At 32.2% G+C, this 23,151-nt stretch overlaps 1 protein-coding gene across 4 annotated transcripts in view; it reads left to right on the top strand.

Annotated features, from left to right (window-relative positions):
• Window positions 1-23,151, top strand: part of CDH19 (cadherin 19) — a 95,978-nt gene that overhangs the window by 6,686 nt on the left and 66,141 nt on the right. For all 4 annotated transcript variants that reach the window (XR_004273599.1, XM_032293707.1, XM_032293706.1 and 1 more), the window contains exon 2: window positions 20,405-20,706. Coding sequence is in view for 3 of the 4 variants with exons in the window: in XM_032293707.1 (XP_032149598.1) it covers window positions 20,512-20,706 (195 nt within the window). In the remaining variant the exon portion in view is untranslated. The remainder of the gene's footprint in view (window positions 1-20,404; window positions 20,707-23,151) is intronic.

The following is a 23,151-nucleotide window of genomic DNA, read 5'->3' as shown; positions in this document are numbered from 1 at the left end:
TTTTCCCAGGTTTTCTCCTAGGGTGTTTATAATGATAAGATTTACATTTACATATTTAATCCATCTTGAGTTGATTTTTTTATAGAGTGGAAGAAAAGGATCCAGTTTCAATATTCTGCATATGACTAGCCAGTTATCCAAGCACCATTTATTCAAAAGGAGTCCTTTCCATATTGCTTATTATGGATGGCTTTGTCAAAGATCAGATGGCTGTGGATGTGCAGTCTCTACATTCTCTAACTTGTTCTACTGGTCTGTGGGTCTGTTTTTGTACCATTACCATACTGTTTTAGTTACTGTAGGCTTGTAGTACACTCTTAAGTCAGGTAGTGAGGTCTGATTCCTCCAGCTTTGGTTTGTGTTTGTTTGTTTGTTTTTGTTTTTTTGTATTTAAGATTGCTTTGGCTATTTGGGCACTTTTGTGATTCCATGTAAATATTAGTATATGTTTTTTTCTAATTTCGTGAAGAATTTCAATGGTAGTTTGATAGAAATAACATTACAAAATGTAAATTGCTTGAGGCTTATGGACATTTTAATAATATTGATTAACCCTATCCATGAGAATGGAATGTTTTTTCATTTGTTTGTGTTCTCTTTGATTTTCAGTATGTTTTGTAATTCTCATTGTAGAAATCTTTTACCTACCTGATAAGCTGTATTCCTAGATATTTTATTGTATTTGCAGCTATTTAAATGGGATTGCAGTCTTGATTTGGCTCTCATGCTTGGATGTTATCGGTATATAGAAATGTTACTGATTTTTGTACCTTGATTTTGTATCCCAAAACTTTGCTGAAATTTTTTTTTTGTCTGTGCTTTGGCTATTTTCTTTTTTTAAAAAAAGTTATTAATTATACTTAAAGTGCTGGGGTACATGTGCAGATCGTGCAGGTTTGTTACATAGGTATACATGTGCCATGGTGGTGGTTTGCTGCATCCATCTCCCCATCATCTACATTAGATATTTCTCCTAATGCTATCCCTCCCCAATCCCCGCACTCCCTGCCATTCCTCCTCTAGCCCCTTAACCCCCAGTCCCCAATGTGTGATGTTCCTCTCCCTGTGTCTGTGCATTCTCATTGTTCAACATCTGCTTACTAGTGAGAACATGCAGTGTTTGGTTTCCTCTTCTTGTATAAGTTTGCTGAGAATGATGGTTTCCAGCTGAGCAGCCTCTGGACAGAGGCTATGGCGCTTTTTTAGGTATAAAAGCATATTATCAGCAAAGAGAGATATTTTGACATTATTTCTTCCTGTATGTTTGCCTTTTAATTCTTTATCTTACCTTATTTCTCTGATTAGGACTTCCAAACTATGTTGAATAGGAGTGGTGAGAGTCAGTATCTTTGTCTTGTTCCAGTTCTCAAGAGGAATGTTTCCAGCTATTGCCCATTCAGTATGATGTTTACTGTGAATTGTCAGAGATGGCTTTTATTATTTTTAGGTATGTCGCTTTTATGCCTAGTTTTTCAGGGTTTTTAATAAGAAGGGATATTAAATTTTATCAGAAGCTTTTGGTGTCTATGGACGTGATCATGTGATTTTTATTTCTAGTTTTTCTTATGTGATGAATCACATTTATTTGTTTACATATGTTAAACCAACCTTACATTCCAGGAAAAGAACTCATTTTATTATGATGGATTAAATTTGATATGTTGCTGGATTCAGTTGTTAGTTTGTTTGGGACTTTTGTATCTGTGTTCACCAGGATACTGGACTGAGGTTTTCTTTTGTTGTTAAGTCTCTGACAGATTTTGGTATAAGAGCAATGCTGGCCTTAAAAAACAAATTAGGAAGGAGTCCGTCCTCCTTAAATTATTGAAATAATTTCAGTAAAATTGGGACCAGCTCTTCTTTATACATCTGGTATAATTTGTCTGTGAATTAATCTAGTCCAGGGATTTTTCTGTTGGGTAGGTGTTTAAAATTACTGATTCAACTTTGGAACTCACTATTGATTTGTCCAGTGTTTCAATTTCTTCCTGATTCAATCTTGAGTGGTTATCTCTTTCCAGAAATTTATCAGTTTCTTCTAGGTTTTCTACTATGTGTGCATGGAGTCTCTGTGTTTTTTTGTTTGTTTGTTTGTTTTGCTTTTTTATTTTTTTTTTTTTTTTGTATTTCTCTGGGGCCAGTGGTAATGTCCCCTTTGATATTTCCAGTTGTGTTTATTTAGAGCTAACCTTTTTATTAGTCTTCTAGTGGTCTACTAATCGTATTTATTCTTTCAAAGAGCAACTTTGGTTTTGTTGATGTTTTGTGTGTTTTTCATGTCTTCATTTCTTTCAGTGCTACAATTTTTGTTTTGTTTGTTTGTTTGTTTTGCTTTTTTTATGCTAGCTCTGGGGTTGGTTTGCTCTTGTTTGTGTATTTCCTCTAGGTGTGATGTAAAGTTGTTACGATCTTTCTAACTTTTTGATGTGGGTATTTAATACTAATAAACTTTCCTCTTAACACTGCTTTAGTAGTGTTCCAGAGATTCTGGTGTGTTGTCTCTATATTTTTATTAATTTCAAAGAACTTATTCCTTTCTGCCTTAATTTTATTGTTTACTTGAAGGTTATGCAGGAGCATTTTGTTTAATTTCCATCTAACTGTATGGTTTTGAGTGGTTTTCTTAGTACTGATTTTTACTGTTCCAAGATTGTGATTCATATTACTTTGGACTTTTTGAATATGCTGAGAATTGCTTTATTGTCAAATGTATCATTGATTTTAGAGCGTGTGCCATGTGCACATGAGAAGAATGTCTATTCTACTGTTGCTTGATGGAGTTCTATGTAGATGTTTGTTGGTTCCATTTCGTAAAGTGTCAAGTTTAGTTCTGAATATCTTTATGAGTTTTCTACCTCATTCCTGTTTCTATTACTGCCATTGGGGTGTTAAAGTCTCCCAACTATCATTGTGTGCTTATCTAAGTTTCTTCGTAGGTCTTTAATACTTTGGTTTATAAATCTTGGTACTCCAGTGTTGGGTACATATATATTTACTATAGCTAAGTCTTCTTGTTTAATTGAACCATTTATCATCATGTAATGCCCTTCTTTGTCCTTTTTGAGAGTTATCTGTTTTCTCTGAAAAAAGAATAGTAGCTCCTGCTCTGTTTTGTTTTCTGTTTGCTTGATAGATCTTTCTCCATTCCTTTACTTTGAACCTATGGGTGTCATTATACGTGAAATAGATATTTTTAATTCAGCCATACAGTGGGTCTTCTTTACCCAGCGTGTCACTCTTTGTCTTTTAAGTGGGACATTTAGTCCATTTTCATTCAACACATTATTTACCTTTAAAAAAATCATCATTAACTCCAAACCTCTCATTGCTGTCATCTCACATCTTTTGTTTTTTCTCTCTCAGCAAGTTCTTTGAATGACTGCTTTGAATGGTGGAATTTCATTCTCAGCCTCCAGGAATCTTTTAATTCATTATTTCTGTTTCCTGAGATTGACTCCTGAAACCTATCCTCAGCTATTCACCAAATTATACTTTTTTTCTCCAAACTGAAGACTGATATTAAAGACCAAATTTGGGAACTTATGGTGTACATTAGTGGTAGAAGTAAGCAGAATTATTCTTTATGTTTTGGTGTCTTTCCATGACAAATTAGAAAATATATATTTATGTGTTCATTTGTTAACACTAGGTTTTTTTTGTTTGTTTTTTTTTTTTTTAATACAACATGATGTAGAATTCTACTTTCTTGATACCTAGAGGTTTTTTGACTACTAAGGTTTTCTGGTATGCAAGTCTTCCAATATCTTTGCCATAACCCTCTCTAACATCTTTAAACACTTAAGAGAATTTATATGTCAAAAAGTACTCAGCTAACCTCAGCAATTAGGTTTTAGGTTTAGACACAATAAATAACACATTGATAAACATTTTTTTTGCATCAGAACATTTTAGATACCAATTTATTGCTGATCTTAAAATTTCATAGGCTGTGGTCGTGCATATAAAATATTTTGATTTTAAATGCCCCCAAATACACTCAAATCTGAATGCACCACACAAGTGAGGAAATGACAAGGAAAAATAAAACTCAAGATGAAAGTTTAATAGTATTTGGTTTAAAAATGTAAAGAAATGGAAGAATAATTAATGATGTACCTAATATTGAGAAAAAAAAAAAAAAACGTAGAAAATCAGAGCTGAACTGAACTAGAGAAGCTAAGCCTTGACCTAGACACAAGTTGAAGTTAGCCGGTTTCTACAGGCAGTAAGGATCCATAGTCTATTTAACTAGCCTTAGTATCTTAACTTGGAAATAGTTTAACTTGAACTGCTGTCTGAAATAATTTCTTTGAAATTAATATGCAAATATGTTTTTCTCTGGGCATGTGACATTTTTCCCAGATATGTTCAACGTCATATATTCTTTAAAATTTGGCATTTTTCACTCTTCCATTACCCCAACAAGTATTTCCTGCAGCTATTATCTCTATGTGGTCTTGATGGCTCTTTAATTAGTTTACACAGTAAATCCTGAACACTGTCAACAGGTTCTTGAAAACTGCAACTTTAAGTGAAAGACTATATAATGAAAACCAATTTTATCAGGGGCTAAGTGAGATAAACAGGAGTTTAGTCCCTAAGATATAATTTTGGTAACAAAATTTCACTAAACTTCTAAATAAAGACCAAAATATTTATAATATTAAACATCAAAATGAATATGAGTTGTATATATATTTAAGAAAGATTAGTAAAAGCAAGAAAATAATTATTTACCCAATTGTAAATCAGTGAATCAGCGAGTGACTGGCAGTTGCAGTGGTGTTGGGTAAAACCAAGGAATCAATGTTTGCAAAACAAAGATTGTCAGGATCACATCTGGCCACCATGCAGTTCAAACACAAGCATTAACAAATATAGCTGGCTCGCTGAGCTCTTTTCTACCCAGCATAGTTTATTGTCCTGCATTTGTATGATGATTGTGTATTTTACAAAACTTCATTTCACAATAATTTGTGTTCATTCATTTTCCAATCTGGTTTTCCAGTTCAGGGCCATGCGTGGCTGGAGCCTATCCCAGCAACTCAGGGAGATTGGTGGGAACAAGCCCTGGACAGAGCACCATCCCATTGCAGGGTCACCCTCACATAGCCACACTCAGTCAGACTAGGACCTCGTAGACTACCAACCAACCCGACGTGTACAGCTTTGGGAAGTGGGAAATAACTGGAGTATCCAGAATAATCCCATGCAGATATGGGGGATTCAAATGTGCACACTCAACACAGATAGAGACTTGGCAGAGAATCAACGTTTTTCTCCTCAACATTACAATGAAATGACATTGAACAACATCACATTTTTTGAGGAACTGTTGTATAAGCTCACCTTGATCTTTCTTCTCTTTTGAAATGAATATAATATTTACTATATCATTGAATTATGAGATAAATTACTGAAAGAATAGGTAAGTACTATTATGGCATTAGGGAAATTGTTGATTTTGTTAGTCTGGGAGCTAGGCTATTACAGTAACCAGTTAACTTTCCATTTCTCAGTAACCTCCTACCAGAAACTTTGAGTGGGAGTTAACGGGGTAAGGGTACCAAAGTTTCAAAGTCACTCAGTGTCCAAGGCTTTGAAAAGGCTCCACAGTCCTGCAAATACTGATTGCCAAAGTAGGAAGCAATAAAGATGAGACAATTATTCATAGGCCTTTCAGTGTTTCAGTTTGAAAATGGTGTACAACACTTTTACTCATATCTTGTTAGTAAAGCCAGGCGTGTAACGTTGTCTGATTGCAAGAGAGATATTGGTAAACAATTATATGCCTTCCACAGTGACCAAAAAATTTTAGTTCTTCTTTTATCTCCTTTATTTTAAATACCAGTCATAGCCATTTCATCCAGTTAGTCATTCAGAAGTTAGGGACAGTTTATGAAATCTTAAAAAACTGAACCCATGCTTTTCTTAGCGTGATGGAGTGGAAGGAAGAATATCATGACAGGATTCACAGTTCCTTCTCAGTCTGGAGTAACCAGCTCCACTTTGCATTGTCACTTGTGATTTTTGCAGGTATCTTAACCTCTGCATTTCTCAACTCTCATTTGACATTCCTAACACAGGCATTTCTTTTGACATCCAATTGGTCATTAAGTTTTGTCAATTCTGTCTTCATGTTATTATTGATTCTCTTACTTATATTGTCCTTTGCTGAGGAGCAAGATTAGTCAGAGTGCTGGGATGAAATATCACCTTCAAGAGGGCAATAGAAGGTCACGGATCCAGGGCGCTGGATGGCAAAACAGAACAACTATTTCAACGTCCTGGTAGTGTAGGTGCTTCTAAGCACTAGTTACAAAATCCAAATAATTTATTTAAATACTAAAATCATATTGTAACTAATACAATTAAAATGTTAATATAAGATAAAAATAGATTAAATAAAAGGATAGGCATAGAAGTGGGAATTAAGACAATAGGTAATATGGATTCCAAAAGATATTCCAACCAGAACAGCTCAATGAGAGGATTTATGTTTTCTTAACTTAACATTTTTTTCTAATATTAATTTTCTTGCTTCTGTGTTTAACTACACAGACAAGATTTTAATAAATACATAAAAATACAGAGTACCTTTTCAAAATGAGTATTGAGACAATGTTATTATCATTTTTAAAAATAGACTACATGGTGTAGTTTAAAATCTGCCACTAACTCCCCATATTACTGCTCTATATGTTATAACAGAGGTGCTTTTGGAATGAAAGGGGACTGTTTAGAGATGCTTCATAGCTTCCTTTTTTTTTTTTTTTTTCATTTTTATAAAGAATCTCTATTTCCACTGTAGTAATATTATCACTCCAGGCCCCAAGAGCCACGTGTTCCTATTTGCTTCACATGGAGGCTTTATAGTATTCTCTTGCTTCATGTGTTTACTTCCCAATAGGAGAGGTGAGATGTGTTTTTTTTTAAATGGATGAAGAGAAACTCTTAATCTTTTTTAGTAGCATTTTCAAAATCTTTAACTTTTTCTGTTTTTGTTTGTTATTGAAAAGCTTTGGAACTTTCTGATAACCACACATTCTAAGTCTATGATATATTATTTTGGCCAAGCCTACTCAATAGTTTTCTAAAAATAGAGACATTATATTAATTGCCATCTGTTTTTCTCTATGAGAAGCTGGGCTTAGTTAAGCTCAATATTTCAGCTTTCCATGGGCTTTCCAGAATACATTATATTCTTACAAGTTTTCACAGATGGAATAATTAGCTTTATGTAACCAAGGAGAGGTCATAGAAAAGACAATTTCTAATTAGATTCAGTTTCAAACTGCATAAGTGCATAGATTACAATATTTTTCATCCCTTAAGTCATAATTAGTCTTATTTGAAAACATAATTGTTCTGAGTCACACTGGGATCATTTTCAGTTTATATAAGTCCATACAATATCATGTATTGCTTCAAGCATGACAACGTGTATCTGTCATAGTCACTTAACCGTGCTCAGAAAAAAATAATGACATTCCAATCATTTGAAAATACATGTGGAACATATACATCAGGGAAAATATATACTAAAATATTTTTGCAGTAGTCATTTGTAAAGCTTTTTTATATGTGTACATTTTTGGCAGAAATTAAAATAGCTGAATATTTTGACCTTGAGAAATACAGAAATCATTAGATACTTATCATTTACCTGTCAATAGCTACTTTTTATGTAGCTCACTAAAAACACTGAACACTGAATATGTGCCAGATAGTATATTGGATGCAGCAACTCATTTCATCAAGAACACAAAACCTTGATATAGACACAGTATTTATCCTCAGTTTTCACATGAGACAACTGAGGCAACAAGAGGTCCAGTTATTCATCCAAGGTGATGGGACTTGCATCCAAGGTGATGGAACTAGCAGGTATTAGTGTTGAGATAGTTCTTCAACTGCCTTTGTTCCGCATGAGATGAAAATATTTCATCTCAATCTATTTGGGAAACTAACCAGAGTCAGTAGAGAGTGACTCTCTTGATCTTTACTATGGTGCAAAATAGCATTTAGACACATAAAATCAATTTATATTGTATTATATAATCATGTATATATTAATTTTAAAAATAAAGTATACAAATACCCATAAGGAAAATTTTAATCCATTTACAACTTCTTAATTCAAAGATAATTTCTACCTGCATTTTGGGGCACAGTCTTCCAGACACTTGTGTACAACATTTTTCTTCAATTAAAGAAATTTTATTTATTTTGTTTCCTTATTTCACTTGACAAAATGATTTTATGGCACCAAATGGCTTCTGAGTGACCATATGTTGATACAAATTTTTTTAATGTTTGCATTCAACCATTGGTTCTTTTTTCAACTGTGAGACCAATTTTATGTATCTTCTCCCAATGAATAGATTTAGGCTATTGAGAGTGCTTAGAGTGCTTTTAAATTGTACATGAAAACTAAAAATAAAGACAGATATATGTGGAGTTAGCTCCTGAAATAATCCAAGGGATGGTAGAATACCTGTTTAGATATTAAAAGTAAAACCGTGTTTTATTTTTCTGTGTTATATCTTGTGATAAGAACATTAAAAATAGATTTTAGAAGAAGATGAAAATATTGTGCAGGTTTAACTGCAAACACACAGGAAAATAATAAGAAATATCCTGTGTTCATGTGATGATTAAGTTAAAATCAGACAGCATAGTATTTCATGGTATATGTGTGCTACATTTACTTTATCCAGTCTGTTACTGATGGGCATTTAGGTTGCTTCCATGTCTTTGCTATTGTGAATAGTGCTGCAATGAGCATCTGTGTACCTTTATGGTATGTACATTCATGTGTGCATGTATGAAACTTCATGTGTCTTTATGATAGAATTATTTATATTCATCTGAGTATATACCCAGTAGTGGGATTGCTGGGTTGAATGGTAGTTCTGTTTTTAGCTTTTTGAGGAATTGCCATACTGCTTTCCATAATGATGATGTAAATGAACTAAGGTAATCAACTAAATGCAAATAAACTAATTTATACTCCCACCAACAGTGTATGTGTTCCCTTTTCTCCACAAACTCACCAGCATCTGTTATTTTTGACTTTTTAATAATAACCATTCTGAGTGGTGTAAAATGGCATCTCATTGTAGTTTTGATTTGCATTTTCTCTAATGATCAGTGAGATTGAGCTTTTTGTTATATGTTTATTGGCCACGTGTATGTCTTCTTTAGAAAAGTGTCTATTCGTGTATTTTGTCTGCTTTTTAATGGGGTTGATTTTCTTTTGTAAATTTTTGTAAGTTCCTGATAGATGCCCGGAAATCAGACTTTCGCAGATGTATAGTTGGCAAATATTTTCTCTTATTCTGTAATTTTCCTGTTTAGTCTGTTACTAGTTTATTTTGTTGTTCAGGAGTTCTTACATTTAACTAGATTCCACTTGCCAATTTTTGCTTTTGTTGTGACTGCTTTTGGTGTCTTTGTCAAGAAATCTTTGCCTGTTGCTATATCCAGAATGGTATTACCTAGGTTGTTTTCCAGGGTTTTTATGCTTTTGGGTTTTATGTTTAAGTCTTTAATACACTTTGAATTAATTTTTTATGTGGTGTAAGGAAAGGGTCCAGTTTCAATCTTTTAAATGTGGCTAGCCAGTTACCCAACACCATTTAATTAATAGAGAGTCTTTTCTCCATTGCTTGTTTTTGTCAACATCGTCAAAGATTAGATGGTTGTAGGTGTGTGGCCTTATTTCTGGGATCTCTATTCTGTTTCATTGGTCTACGTGATTTAAGAGAACATGAATGTAGCTGGAGGCCATTATGCTTAGCAAACTCACACAGGAACAGACAACCAAATATCACATATCCTCACTTATAAGTGGGAACTAAAAGTTGAAAACTCATTAACGTAAGTAAAGGAACCACAGATGCTGGGGCCTACCTGAAGGCAGAGGGTAGAAGGAGGGATATGAGCAGAACAAAACAACTATTGTGTACTAGTCTTAGTACCTGAGTTATAAAATAATCTGTACAACAAACTCCTGTGACGTGAGTTTATCTATATAGCAAACCTGCAAATGTACCTCCAAACACACAATGAAAGTTAAAAAAATGAAAATCGTGTTTTTATTCCTACTTTGCTTACTTGAACCCTATAAATTTCAGATTCTTTTCATTTCATTGTATTCCGTCACTATATTTTTTAAACAAAGAATATATGTTTCAATGCTTACATGTCTGATGCTTATTATAACACTGAGAGTACCAAAGACCCATAGAAAAGTGGAATACATTTTTTAAAATCAGACTACAAAGATGGTAAAGATATATTTAGGAGCTATACTGATAAAGGTGTTTTAAGCAGACCTTCAATATAGAAACATACAAAGAATTACCCTTGACAAATAAGGGCAAATCACGTTTTGATAATTTGTGGAGGGGAAGAAAAAGTGAAATAGTGCATCTAAGAAAATGAAATTTCACCAGCATTTATTTAACCAATTGGAATCTATCTCTTTTCATTTTAAAAATGTGTACACCCAGGCTTAATATTGTCAGTGCCTAGCACTTGACATATGCTGCTCATTAATCCACAGTCTTCTACCACTGCTCATGGATAGAGTTCACAATATTCAGCCCAGAAATGGAATGGTACTTGTTGCTGTGCATCTTACAGCATCACATCAATAGTGAATGGGGAAGGCACTGTAATGTCAAAGAGGGCATCAGAGGCTCCAACATAGGTATTCTGACTCTACATTGCTGTAGCTGTCCCAGAGGCTTTTTTTTTTTTTGATGACAGTAAATATGCAAGTTATATGCTTAATGAGAGTTCATAAATAAAACAGAGAATGAACTTTCACATTTTAGTGCTATGTAATGAATATTTAGAGAAAGAGTTGGCACATAGGTTATTACAATTTTTGGACCCAAAATATTGCTTTCTTTTTACTTATATATGCACACTATATCCACTCACATTTCTTTATATTTCCTACTTGTGGTTCTGAGAAAGCTATTTCAAAGTCTTTTTATGTATAGTGTCATTCTATAAGCCTGCCAAGTTTCCCCTGATTTTTTAAGATATCACAAACAGGATTAAGTTTCTATATTTATCCCATCCACATTTCCCAACTTCACCTTATATCTTCTCCCACACAGCCACCAAATCCATCATTCTGATTTTTTTTTTTTTACTTGACTTCAGAGTCTTTAGAATAAGGGGGGAAATGTATTCTAAGAAGAGATAATATAAAACATTTTATTTTGTCATTTGAAGAATGGCCCAGATCTTCATTCAATGTAAACAAAGTGAACCATCAGCTATAGACATTATAATTTTAGATATTTATGCATTTTTTCTTCCATCCAGTAAAGCACAGTGTATATTATACACTTGATGCCTTTAAGAGCAGGTATATAGCACTAATTATGAATACATTTGTTTACTGGGCAGGCCACTTAAAATTTCTGAATATAAGTCCCAGCATGTGCTATGTAATTAACACTTATTAGATAAAATATTGTGTTAGAGTTCTTCAAAGGTTCAGGACTAATAGGATATTATGCATATATGAAAGGGAGTTTATTAAGAATTAACTCACTTGGATACAAGGTGAAGTCCCATGATATGCCCTCTGCAAGCTGAGGAGGTAGGAAGCCAGTAGTGGCTCAGTCCAAGTCCAAAATTCTCAAAAGTAGGGAGGCCAATAGTGCAGCCTTCAGTGGCCATAGGCCTGAGAGCCCCCTGGCAAACCACTTTGAGTCCAAAGACTGAAGAAACTAAAATCTGGTGTCCAAGGGCAGGAAGCATCCAGCATGGGAGGAATATGAAAGCCAGAGACTCAGCAAGCCAGCTTCTCCCACCTGTTTTGTTCTAGCTCTGCTGGTGCCCAACCACACCAAGGGTGACACTTCTTCTCCCAGTTCACTGAATTGAATGTTAATCTCCTCTGGCAACACCCTCACAGACACACATAGAATAATACTTTACCAGCTATCTAGGCATTCTTCAATCAAGTAGACATCTAATATTAATCATCACAAATATACTTTTAACTTTACTTGGACATAATATGTTGATGCTACTTATAATAACATTATTTAAAGATTAGTGTAATTAACTTAGTATCTAATATTGTGTTAATATAAATACAATTTTATTTTTATGGATTATATATTTTGAAATATATTTTATAACTTTAAAAATAAATATGGATTAATATTCCAAGGCATAAGCAATAAGAGAACAAATATAAACACACAAACATAAGACATAGTATTAGCATTTTTTTCATATTGAAATGTTATGTAGATTTTTTTAGCATATTCTTCTAATTGGAAAATATAAACAAGATTGCAAATGCAGGGCAGAATGCCACTGCTGGTTTATCCAGGGCCCATTTCAGAGGGGAGCATTTTTTCTTATTTGCCTGCACTCAGCCCAGAGTGTTTCTCAGTCTAGCATTGCTGACAGCTGCCACCAGTCTTCAACCAGAAATGGAACATTATTTGAAATGTTTTTCACTTCCCCTGAAATGTATGACCATTATAGAAAGTTTGGAATACAGAAGAGTATAAACAAAGCCACAATATTTCATTATTGAGGTATAACTACTGCTATCATTTCATTCATTTTTCTTGTATGTTTTATCTAAGGGGGTTCAAATTAAAAGGCTTTTTACTTTAGAATTATAAACAATGATTTTTAACTTTAAATTTAATTGGAAGATATTTTAATCATATATTTAATGGGGAAATAGTACTCTGTGGAAAAATCACCCAGATGTCATGAGAGTTATTGTTTGTCATATTTACTTTAAACTGTTTTTGAGAGAGAAAACTGTTGCAGAAATTTCTAAGCTTCAACTTTTAGACAAATTTCACTTATTTCAATCATGGTAATTACTATAATAAATTTTGTCAGTTTTCTCTTCCTAGACTTACTATCTTATAGAATTGCTTTATGCCAAGAGTATTATAGGACATTGCCTTGTAATTGTGAAACATTTATATAATTAGTATCATAAGCTATCCTAATTTAAACATTCTTTTTTCAATTAATTCAATTGATACTTGCTTCCCAGTGGACAAATTTGAATATTTCTATAGGTATAAAACAGTAAAATATAACTGCTACTGTATGTACACATTGTAAAATTTATTGCTTTTGGCCAAATTATTCTCCAAAATCGTGTCCAAATTTTAAATTTCATGAGTGTTGTATAGTTCTGCTTTCTGTACATTGTCATCAGTAGCTGGTGTTAAAGTAGTTACTTGTATTTATTTAACATATTTATTTAAAAGTACAACATTGCTTTATAATTTTGTTATTTTAATAGGCATATTTTAAATGTAAGTAAATAATAAAAGAATAAATATCAAATAATCATGACCTGAATTCCACAATTATTATCATTTTGCCACAATGGTTTTGCCTATCCTCCAAATTTTTTCTGAGATATTTTAAAGAAAATATGCTTTTTCTCAAGACATCCTGTCATTTCTAATACCAATACGCTTCAAGTATACATGACCAAAAATAGGGCATGTTTTTATGTAACGACAAGGAAACATTCAATGAAAAACAAAATTGGCAATACATTCTCATGATTATCTATTGCTCATCTCTAAATTAGTATGTATTATAATTTATACAGATTCAAATTTAATAAATCCATAAAAATGCAAATATAAGCACAGTTTTGTAAAGTCATGACCCAAACAATGCCCTCATTTTACACTAGTTCTTGTATATCTTAAATCTTTCTTAATCTAGACCAATATCTTTCCTACACTACTGCTTTTTTTTTTCTGTCAAACTAGTGACATGTCAAATAAACTAGATCAATTTTCTGGTAGATCAATGCTTTTTAAAGTTTGTTGTATATTCAGACCTTCGGGGTAGTGTGATAAAATGCAGACTGAAAGTCTGTACCTGTGAAGAAGCTCAAGATTTGGCATTTGTAGTAATGTGCTCCTATTTCACAGATTACACTGTTGGGTAGCAAATCTGTAGAAAGACACAATTTGGGATTGTTTGTTTCCTTTGGTCACACTTTGTTCTTTTATTACAGGTTAATTTTTTGTAATTCGAAAATTGGCTTTCAACTTTTTCTGGTGAAATATTTTATAGGTAATGTTCTTTATAAAGGTCATTATCATAACACATCAGAAGCATGTATCATCTGTTGTTCCACAGTTAGTTGTCTAATTTATTTTTCTGGATTTTGACAAGTCAAGATTTTTAACAACATTAATCAAGTATAATTGGCACAATAATCTGCATACACTGAAACTGAATTAATTTTTTGACATAGTTCTACCTCGGAGACTGTCATCGCAATACAGATAATGAGCACAACCATCTCTACCCTCAAGAGTCTCCTCATGTCCCCTCATTATTGTTCCTTCCTACTCTTCCTCCTGTCCCCATTTTTCCTCAGTTCTTAGTCTGATTTCAGTCACTGTGATTGATTTAAATTTTCTAAAATTAGATGCAAAAGGAAACATAAAATATGAATTTGTTGGCAGGCTTATTTTACTCAGTATTATTTTGAGATGTTATTGTGTCAGTAGTTCATTTCTTCTCACTATTGAGTATCAAAACATTGCATAGACATATCACACTTTCTCAATATGTTGACTCTTTGTGCTATGTCTGTTCAAATGTTTTGTTTATTTAAAAAATTTTGTGATGAATTTTTGTTTCCAAGTTTTGAAAGTCCTTGTAAATTCTGAATACAAGATATATATAATTAACAAATATTGGCTCAGGCTGTGGCTTGCCTGCTTATTTACTTCCCATCTGAGGCAGACCACATAATGGCTGTCAGAGATATCAAAGTCTTAATTCCTAAAACCAAAGACTGTTATCTCCATAAATAAACATGAGAGTCAGTTAAGGATCTTTAGATAGGGAGATTATCCTGGATTATCCAAGCGGACATTAAAGGCAATTGTGTCATTATAAAAGGGAGCAGAGGTAAGTTTGACACAACAAAGAGAAGCCAATGTGAAGACAGAAATTTGAAGATGCTATGCTGCTGGTCTAGAAGAGGGACATGAGCCAAAGAATGGAATACAGTTTGAGAAGTTGGAAAATGTAAAGAAAGATTCTCCTCTAGAGACTTGGGTGGATGCATGACTTTTCTGACACCCTGGTTTCAGTCCAGTGAAATTCATTTGAAACATCTGACCTATAGAACTGTAAGACAATAAATGTATATCATTTTTAAGACACTGTCTGTGGGATTCTTTCCAGTAGCAATGGGCTCTGATACAATGATTATCTCAATTTTATATGGTCCAGTTTATCAATTTTTAGCAAATGTAGTTTTGAAATTGTTGTAAGAAATTTTTGCCAAAGAAATTACAAGTATTTTATCTAAAGTTGTACTCATTTTTTGTGACTTTGTGCACGATAAAGTATGGATAAAAGTATCTTCTTCTCAAGTGAATACTCCGGTGTTTTAGTAGAAAGACTGTTATTTCTTCATTGATTTGCTTTTTGAACTTTTTCAAAAATCAATTAATCTCATATAGGCCGGTGTATTTGTGTACTTTCTGGTTTGTTCTACTAAATTATCTGTTGATCCAATACTTTACAGTAATGATTACTGTAGGCATTATATCTTAAAGTCAGATGCTATGGTCTGCCAAATGTCCTCTTCTTTTAAAATGTTCTTTGAGTTATTCTAAGTCCCATGCTTTTGCATATAGAATTATAGAATTAGCAAGTAAGCCTTATAAAAATACCTATTGGGAATTTAATTTTCTGTTTTAATTTTATTTAATCGTATTTTATTTCAATCATGTTTATACAACACTTTGGAGATAACTGACATTTTAACCACTTGAGTTTTCTGATCCAATTTCATAATAAATTACATTGATTTTTCTTGAATCCTTTTAGTAGTATTTTATAGTGTTCAATATAGAGGTATTGCACATTTTTGTTAAATTTATCTCCCAATATTTGAATTTTTTATATTTATCTCCCAAAATTTTGAACTTTGATTATGCATTACTAGTAAATAGAAATATAATTGATTTTAATATTGACCCTGTATCATCCAACCCTGCTAAAATTACCTATTGATTTTACCAGTATTTTTATAAATTTAATAAGATTTTCAATATGTGTAATTATGCCTTGTATAAATAAGCATGCTTTTATCTTTTTAATCTAGATGCTTCTCATTTCTTATTTCATTGGCTAGAATTTTCAGTATAATGTTGAATAGAAAAGAATCGATTTGTTTCTTCTTGTAATACAATAAGGTTTTATTTCATCTATTTTGAGGTACTGTTATTAAGTGTATAAAAATTTAGAATAGTTGTGTCCTGTTAATGAATTGACATAATTCATTAAAAATAATATTGTTTTATATTATGAAATGACGTTGTTTCTCACTTATAATTATGAAATTTATAATTATAAAATGATATTACCACTGCTAACATTCTTAGCTCCAAAATCTATATTATTGAATATTGTTATAGCCGTTTTAACTTTCTTTTGACTAGAGTTAGTAAGATATATGTTTTTCATTCTTTAAATTCTTACCTACCGTGCCTTTATATTTGAAGTCATTTTTAAAGTCATACAGTTGAGACTTTTAAAAAATCCAATCTAATAATCTTTATCTCTTACTTTGTTTTTTCTCCCATTAATATTTACTGATTATTGTTATGATTAATATTAAGTGTTTCACTTTGCTACTTGTATGTTTTTTCACCTGTCTTTTGATCACTTTTTCCTTTTATTTCTTCTTTTGATTGAGTATTCTTTGGACTTCAGTTTTATCTATTTTGTAGCATGTAGTTAACACTGTTACTGTATTTTAGTAGTTGCTTTAGGTTTATTGTATGCATATCTATCCTTATTATAATCTAATTTAAGATATACCACTTTATACATAGTTTGTGGAGTTTAAAATAGCATATTTCTGACCTTTGTGCTATTAATTTCATACATTTTACCTCTGTATATGACATATGCCCCACAATACTTTGTTATTATTTTTGTTTTAACAGCCGTTTATCCTTTAATGATATTATAATTACAAAGAGTCTTTCTGTTTACTGATATAGCTTCCATTTCTGGTGATTCTGTATTTGCATAGATCCAGATTTCCTTCTACTGTTATTTTATTTCTTCTAGAAGGAGTTCTTTATTCATTTATTGTATTGTAGTTCCCCTTGTGTGCCGATGCTGTACAGCAGAAAGCATCTTCATCCCACTTTCCTTTATTGAAGATTAGGAATGAGACTTTGGGGTAAAAACTGTGATTTTTCAGGTCTGGCTATAGACAACTATAAAGACTTGACCTGGCAGTACAGACTCACTTCGAAAACATTCCTGTCACACCAGATTTGATGCACAACCAATGGATTGCATTCAAGGGAACTTCAGTCAAGGACAGAGTCTTTCTGTTAGGTCATGCTCTTCTTGTATTTACATTCCCAGCCCTAGTGTTTTTATTCCCTCTTCATCTGTGGCCTTGGGCACAGGTCTTTCTCAAGCGTCTCTGATGAAGTGTCCTTATTGAGCAAAGTGGGTGAACCTTGAAGACACTCTCCCACTCTGAAAATGTACTTAGTACTTTTTCACTCTTAGCACTCCCCTGGCACTCCCCCGACCCCAGAGACCATAAAAATGACATAGTTTTTTGTACTATTACCTCTACAATGAGATAATCCACGTATCTGTTCTAATCTTCTGATTCGGTGAGAGTGCTGTTCCATGGAGGAAATGAAAAAAGAAGATGTAACAATTTCTTTGGTTTTAGCCCTTTGCTTATACCACTGCAGTAAGTGACTAAAGGCTTACCTCTTTAATTTTTTACTTGTTCTTTGAATTAGCTACTCCGATACCTGACAGCTCAGTTTCCTCTCTTTCAGTTCAGCTGATCTCTTTACAAAAATCATTTGTCTTTTGTTGAGAAATTCTCAGTTGGCATTGATTTCTTTTCATTTTCAATACTTTAAAAATGTCACTGCATTGTCATTTGGCATGCATTGTTTGAGATGAGACATCTGCTATCAACTTTATCTTTATTATTCTATATATAACATGTCTTTTCTCTGACTACCTTTCAGATTTTTTCTTTATTAATGGTTTTAAGTAATTTAATCATGATGTGCCTTGGTATAATTTTTAAGTATCTGTGCTTAAGTTTTGTTAAACATTTTGGATGTATGAGTTTCTAAATTTCATTGGTTCTAGGAACTGCAATTACACACAAATGTGGATGTTTGAAATTGTCTCACAACTCAATGATAGTTTGTTCATTTTAAATTTTTTAACTTTTTCTCATTATTTTTTTTTCAGATGATTTATATTTCTGTCTTCAATTTAACTGGTTTTTTCTCAGTGATGAATAATATGCCATTAATCATTTGTGGTGTATTTTATCACAGACTTTGTGTTATTATTCTCTAAAAGTTTAATCTTTATTATATTTTTAATTCTTCTACTTAACATGTTCAACCTTTCCTCTGTTTTTTTGAACATATATTTTAGTGTCCTAGTCTACTAAAGATGTCAGGCAATAGGAATCCACTATGAATATTTTATATTACATCTAATCAAGCCCCTACAAATTTATAAAAATATGGAGGAGCAAGATTCAGACTATGTGAAATTCTATAGGACAAATAACCTTGATACTTCAGTACATGAATGGAAAGGAAAATTAAAAATGGAGAGGAAACCTGTAGACCAAATGAGAATTGAGAAATGTATCAAAAAACTGCATTGTGTGGATATATTTAAATTTTATTTTAAAAGTCTGTATACCCACATACAAAGCATTTATGCTTGTGTGTGTGTATGTGTGTGTGTCTTGAATGGTTAAAATAATATGACATTTGAAATTTGTTTTACTATTAAAAAGTAATCATGTGTAGAGATGATACAATATTGACCATGTGTTGGTAAATAATGAAGCAGGGTAATGATATCTAGGTATTCATTACACTATTTGATATATCTTTATATGTATCAAAATATCATAATATAAACAAGAATTATATTCACTGAAACATGGCCGGTGAACTTTATATCAATGTTGGTGATAATTTGTCAAACTTACAAAAAATATCTTTCTCATGGATACAATTGTACCAGTTCCAAATATTGTTATTCATCAGCTATCAAAAAATATATTTTAGCAATATCTAAAGAGCAGATCTATCTGAATTTCAGATCCTTAACATAAAGATAAATTTCACATTTTACACCTCAGCTGAATTTTTCAATGACCTTCGTTAAGTAACTTAATAAAGAATACATCTGTTTAAAGCGAGCATACAGGGACCACAGAATCCCTGTGTTGTTTCTTAATTAGGTGTTTTTTCTTTAACAACTCTTCTTAACACAAGCCAAAGACCTAAACAATCTCTAAGGAGTTACTAAAAAATACATGCAGAATATTCAAAACACAATCATGCAGAAAGATTCCTAACATGGACTCTGGTTTTTCTGTTAATTATATGATATTAAACTCCGTTGTGAATCTCACAAAATTATTTTTCTTCATGAAAGCCAAAAAAAATAAATAAATCGAATTTGGCCAAATGTCGTTGTTGAAAATGCAAAACTACTCAGTTACATATAAGGATTAGAATTACCAATCATGAAGAGACAGCCTTAAGTCAATAGAAAGTTTTAAATGTAAAACTCAATAAGCAGAGATTTTTGTTTTAATATTTAAATACTAAAAGATACATTTCAAATAGTTCTTACATATGGCAAACATTCAGCCATTCTTACCCAAGCACTATAATTTTATATTTATTGCTTTAAGATTATTGTTTTGTTAAGCTGATAAACAATTCTTCCCCATATCTTTGAAATTAAAAGAGTAAATACCTTGCACAAGCTTTCTATTCAGTGTTTTATAGCATCAGTATAACTGATTATTGAATTCCCAGTTTTAAGCTGAATTGCCATTTGTCTAATTACTACATAAAATATCATAATTTGGGAAATTAGATAAGATATATTATCTCTATCAAATAAAAAAAGGAACAATGTGACATTTTCCTCCCCGATTGACTATTGCTTTAATAAGATAGTTTGAGTTTTACCGAGAAAGAATGGGGAAAGTAAGCAAGTCAAGTTAAAAGGAAGTCTATCTCAATGTCAGCTGTCAATCAAGGAGACTCCCAGAGCAATCTTTCAACCTTCAGGCAGATTTATGGCTGCAGTGTAAAACTAGCAGTGCCTGAGTGGAAATTTATAATTGTTCTAATCAAATTATTGCTGAACTACAAAATATAATTAGCCAACTTAATTGGGAGATAAATTAAATGTATATTTTTATTCCATTTTTGTCAGATGCAAAAGTTGTAACCTGTCTAGTAATCATGTGAAAAAATGTTATTTGAAAATGTCAAATCTTGTTTTGTTTCTGATGTTTTAGGCATACAGAAGATACACCGAACCAAAAAAGATTATCAAAGAATGCAATATTTTTGTTTGTGACATCCTGTGTCCTCTGAAGAGTAAGGAATCAAAAGAGTCATTACAATGAATTGTTGTTTGCTGCTGCCTTTTATGTTGGGAATTCCTCTCCTATGGCCTTGTCTTAAAGCAACAGAAAACTCTCAAGCAAAGAAAGTCGAGCAGCCAGTGGGATCTCATTTAAGAATGAAGCGTGGCTGGGTGTGGAACCAATTTTTTGTACCAGAGGAAATGAATACGACTAGTCATCACATTGGCCGGGTACTTACTTGTTTAAAATGTTACAGTAAATAGCACAACAACGTAAATAAATGTGTTGGAGAAGTTTAGGGATTTGATGAGTTCCACATTTTGGCAGTGACACCGTTAAAAAACTTCAAACATTAGCATCAATAATTGTTTCAGATTTGCAAGCACCTAAAACATCCACTAAAATCTAGAAGAGGGATAGCTCTGGTTTTTAAATTTCACTTTAGTATCCCTCATTTTCAACATCTGTAAATTTGATGGTGTTATTTTTGGTAATGGTTCAAAGCAACTACACTGAGACAAGTATCATTTACCAACAGTATTTAGCCCAATTTTCTGTTACGCTAAGTAGCTGTTGATTTACCCCTCATTCATTTTTAATGAAGCAGATTAATACCACATTCTTTTACAGTTAAGTAGCTTCAGGAGCCTACACACTTCAATTGATTAGTAAAGTTAAAGTAAAAGGAATAATTATGTTCACTTTCTTAAATGAATATATTTTAAGAATAATTCCTTAATAAGACAAAATACATCTTATTTATGTTTTTGGTTTGTATTTTATTATTTCGTTTTCTTTAAACAAAGGTAATTACAATATCATGTCCTTTTCCGTAAGGCTTTTTCTCTAGATGAATGAACTGAAATACGTTAAACCGCTAATTAACTGGCACTAAAATTTAATTGGGCCCAAAGGGTAAAACACTCAAAATTTATTAACTCTCATTTTCTAGCCCTTTCAGGAGAGCTGCAGTGTTAGCATGGTATCTGGATTCCATAGAAGTTCACCTATGTTATCAGCCAAATATATATGAGTACATTCAACTAAAGGCTTAGATTAGGATTTTAGGCAAGTATTTCAAAATGTGTAGGAAGGTGTATTGTAAACACACACATACACACACACACACACACACTTGTTACAAGTAATGTTTCTCATCCTTTTTTATTTTCTATTCTGACTGAAAGTAAATAGCATGCACGGATGGCACTAACAAGGTCCACAGCTAAGTGCGGACTCCGTAACTGAGTCTCTACTACCTTTACAGTGGACTGCACAGAGCACCATATGCTCTTCCATCACTGCAAGGGTGACAGGCTACAATCAGCTGTTGGCTTTTAGTAAATAATGTGTTGTAGGGAAGTGCATCAGTGTAATTGGAACAAAGGCAACCTGTGGGGCTGTCACATTTTCTAGATTGTTATCTATCCCCACATGAATCTTCGCTTACCTCTTTTCGCACAGTGATTGGTTTTGCCTATTTCTTCATTCTACAAAAATACTTGCGAAACTACTCTGACAAATGTTTTCCTGCTACACGAACTCATTGGGCTTAAGAAACAAGCAGATCACTGATTTGAAAAAGAATAATAATGAATGTTTAGGTGCTTGTAAAAAGATTTAGTAAAGATACAATTTAACTGATGTTTTCAAGATAACTCTCTCTTTGATCCATTTGTTTGAAAAACGATTAAGATTGGGGAGTACAATTAAGTGAACATTTGAAGTGATATTGGTTTAGCAAATTGATAGTAGCAGCCTAATTAGGAAAATATTTTTTGAAAAGAAGTATAGAAAATTGCATAATATCAGAGGACATTTGATTGAAATAGGTTTAACGTATGCATTTTGTCACATTAAGAGGCAAGGGTTCAAGTAATTTTTTTCGTTTTTATTTCTGTCTTCCCTTAAATCTGGGTCTTAAAAATGTCAAGCTCACTTGTCTTTGAAAATTACACTGTACATATACTTGCAATATATTTATTTATTACTTAATTTATCTTAATTATAATATTTAATCAAACAACAATGAAATATTATTTTAAAAATATTAACCATACATTGCTCACTTGATATATTGACTTGACTGTATATTTATTTTCCTCAATTTCTTACATCATTGAATAAATAATTTTTTATGAGTAATTAAGAATTATCAAAGTAAAAGAAGTATTAGCAGGAAGATAATTTGGATGTTATTTTTCTCGATTTGTTCCATTACATAGCATTTATATTCAGCACATTATTAAAATGCTAAATTAGTTACTATTACCTTTAGATTTTCTCCACAACCACATAGAAAGTGTATTAATTTATCCAGAATAATAAATTATAACTTGAGCCATCAGAAAAAAATATGAATTTGCTTACAACTGTATTTCATGGTTATCTTTGTAAATTTTCAGAAGAACTCGTACTTTGAATAAGAGCATTTTCATAAATGGTGAATCAAGAAAATGTGGATTCACAATGATTAGAGAATCATGACATACTTCTCTTAGGTACAAATAATTTAGATATGAAAAGCTATGTGATCAATTGTATCAAAATTAGACTTGTTTTCTGTTACAGATAAATTCAAAATTCTAAGTAATACCTCAACAGTATGAATGATGAACAAATTTATGTTGCTTTTGAAAATATGAAAATGTGAGCACAGGCTGAAAGTGTATATT

This window comes from Sapajus apella, unplaced genomic scaffold (assembly GCF_009761245.1).
Source record: "Sapajus apella isolate SASKATOON/1434 unplaced genomic scaffold, GSC_monkey_1.0 scaffold30, whole genome shotgun sequence".
NCBI classification, from domain to species: Eukaryota; Metazoa; Chordata; class Mammalia; order Primates; family Cebidae; genus Sapajus; species Sapajus apella.
Note: the sequence above shows the minus strand (reverse complement) of the source record. Positions and strands in the feature narration are given on the sequence as shown.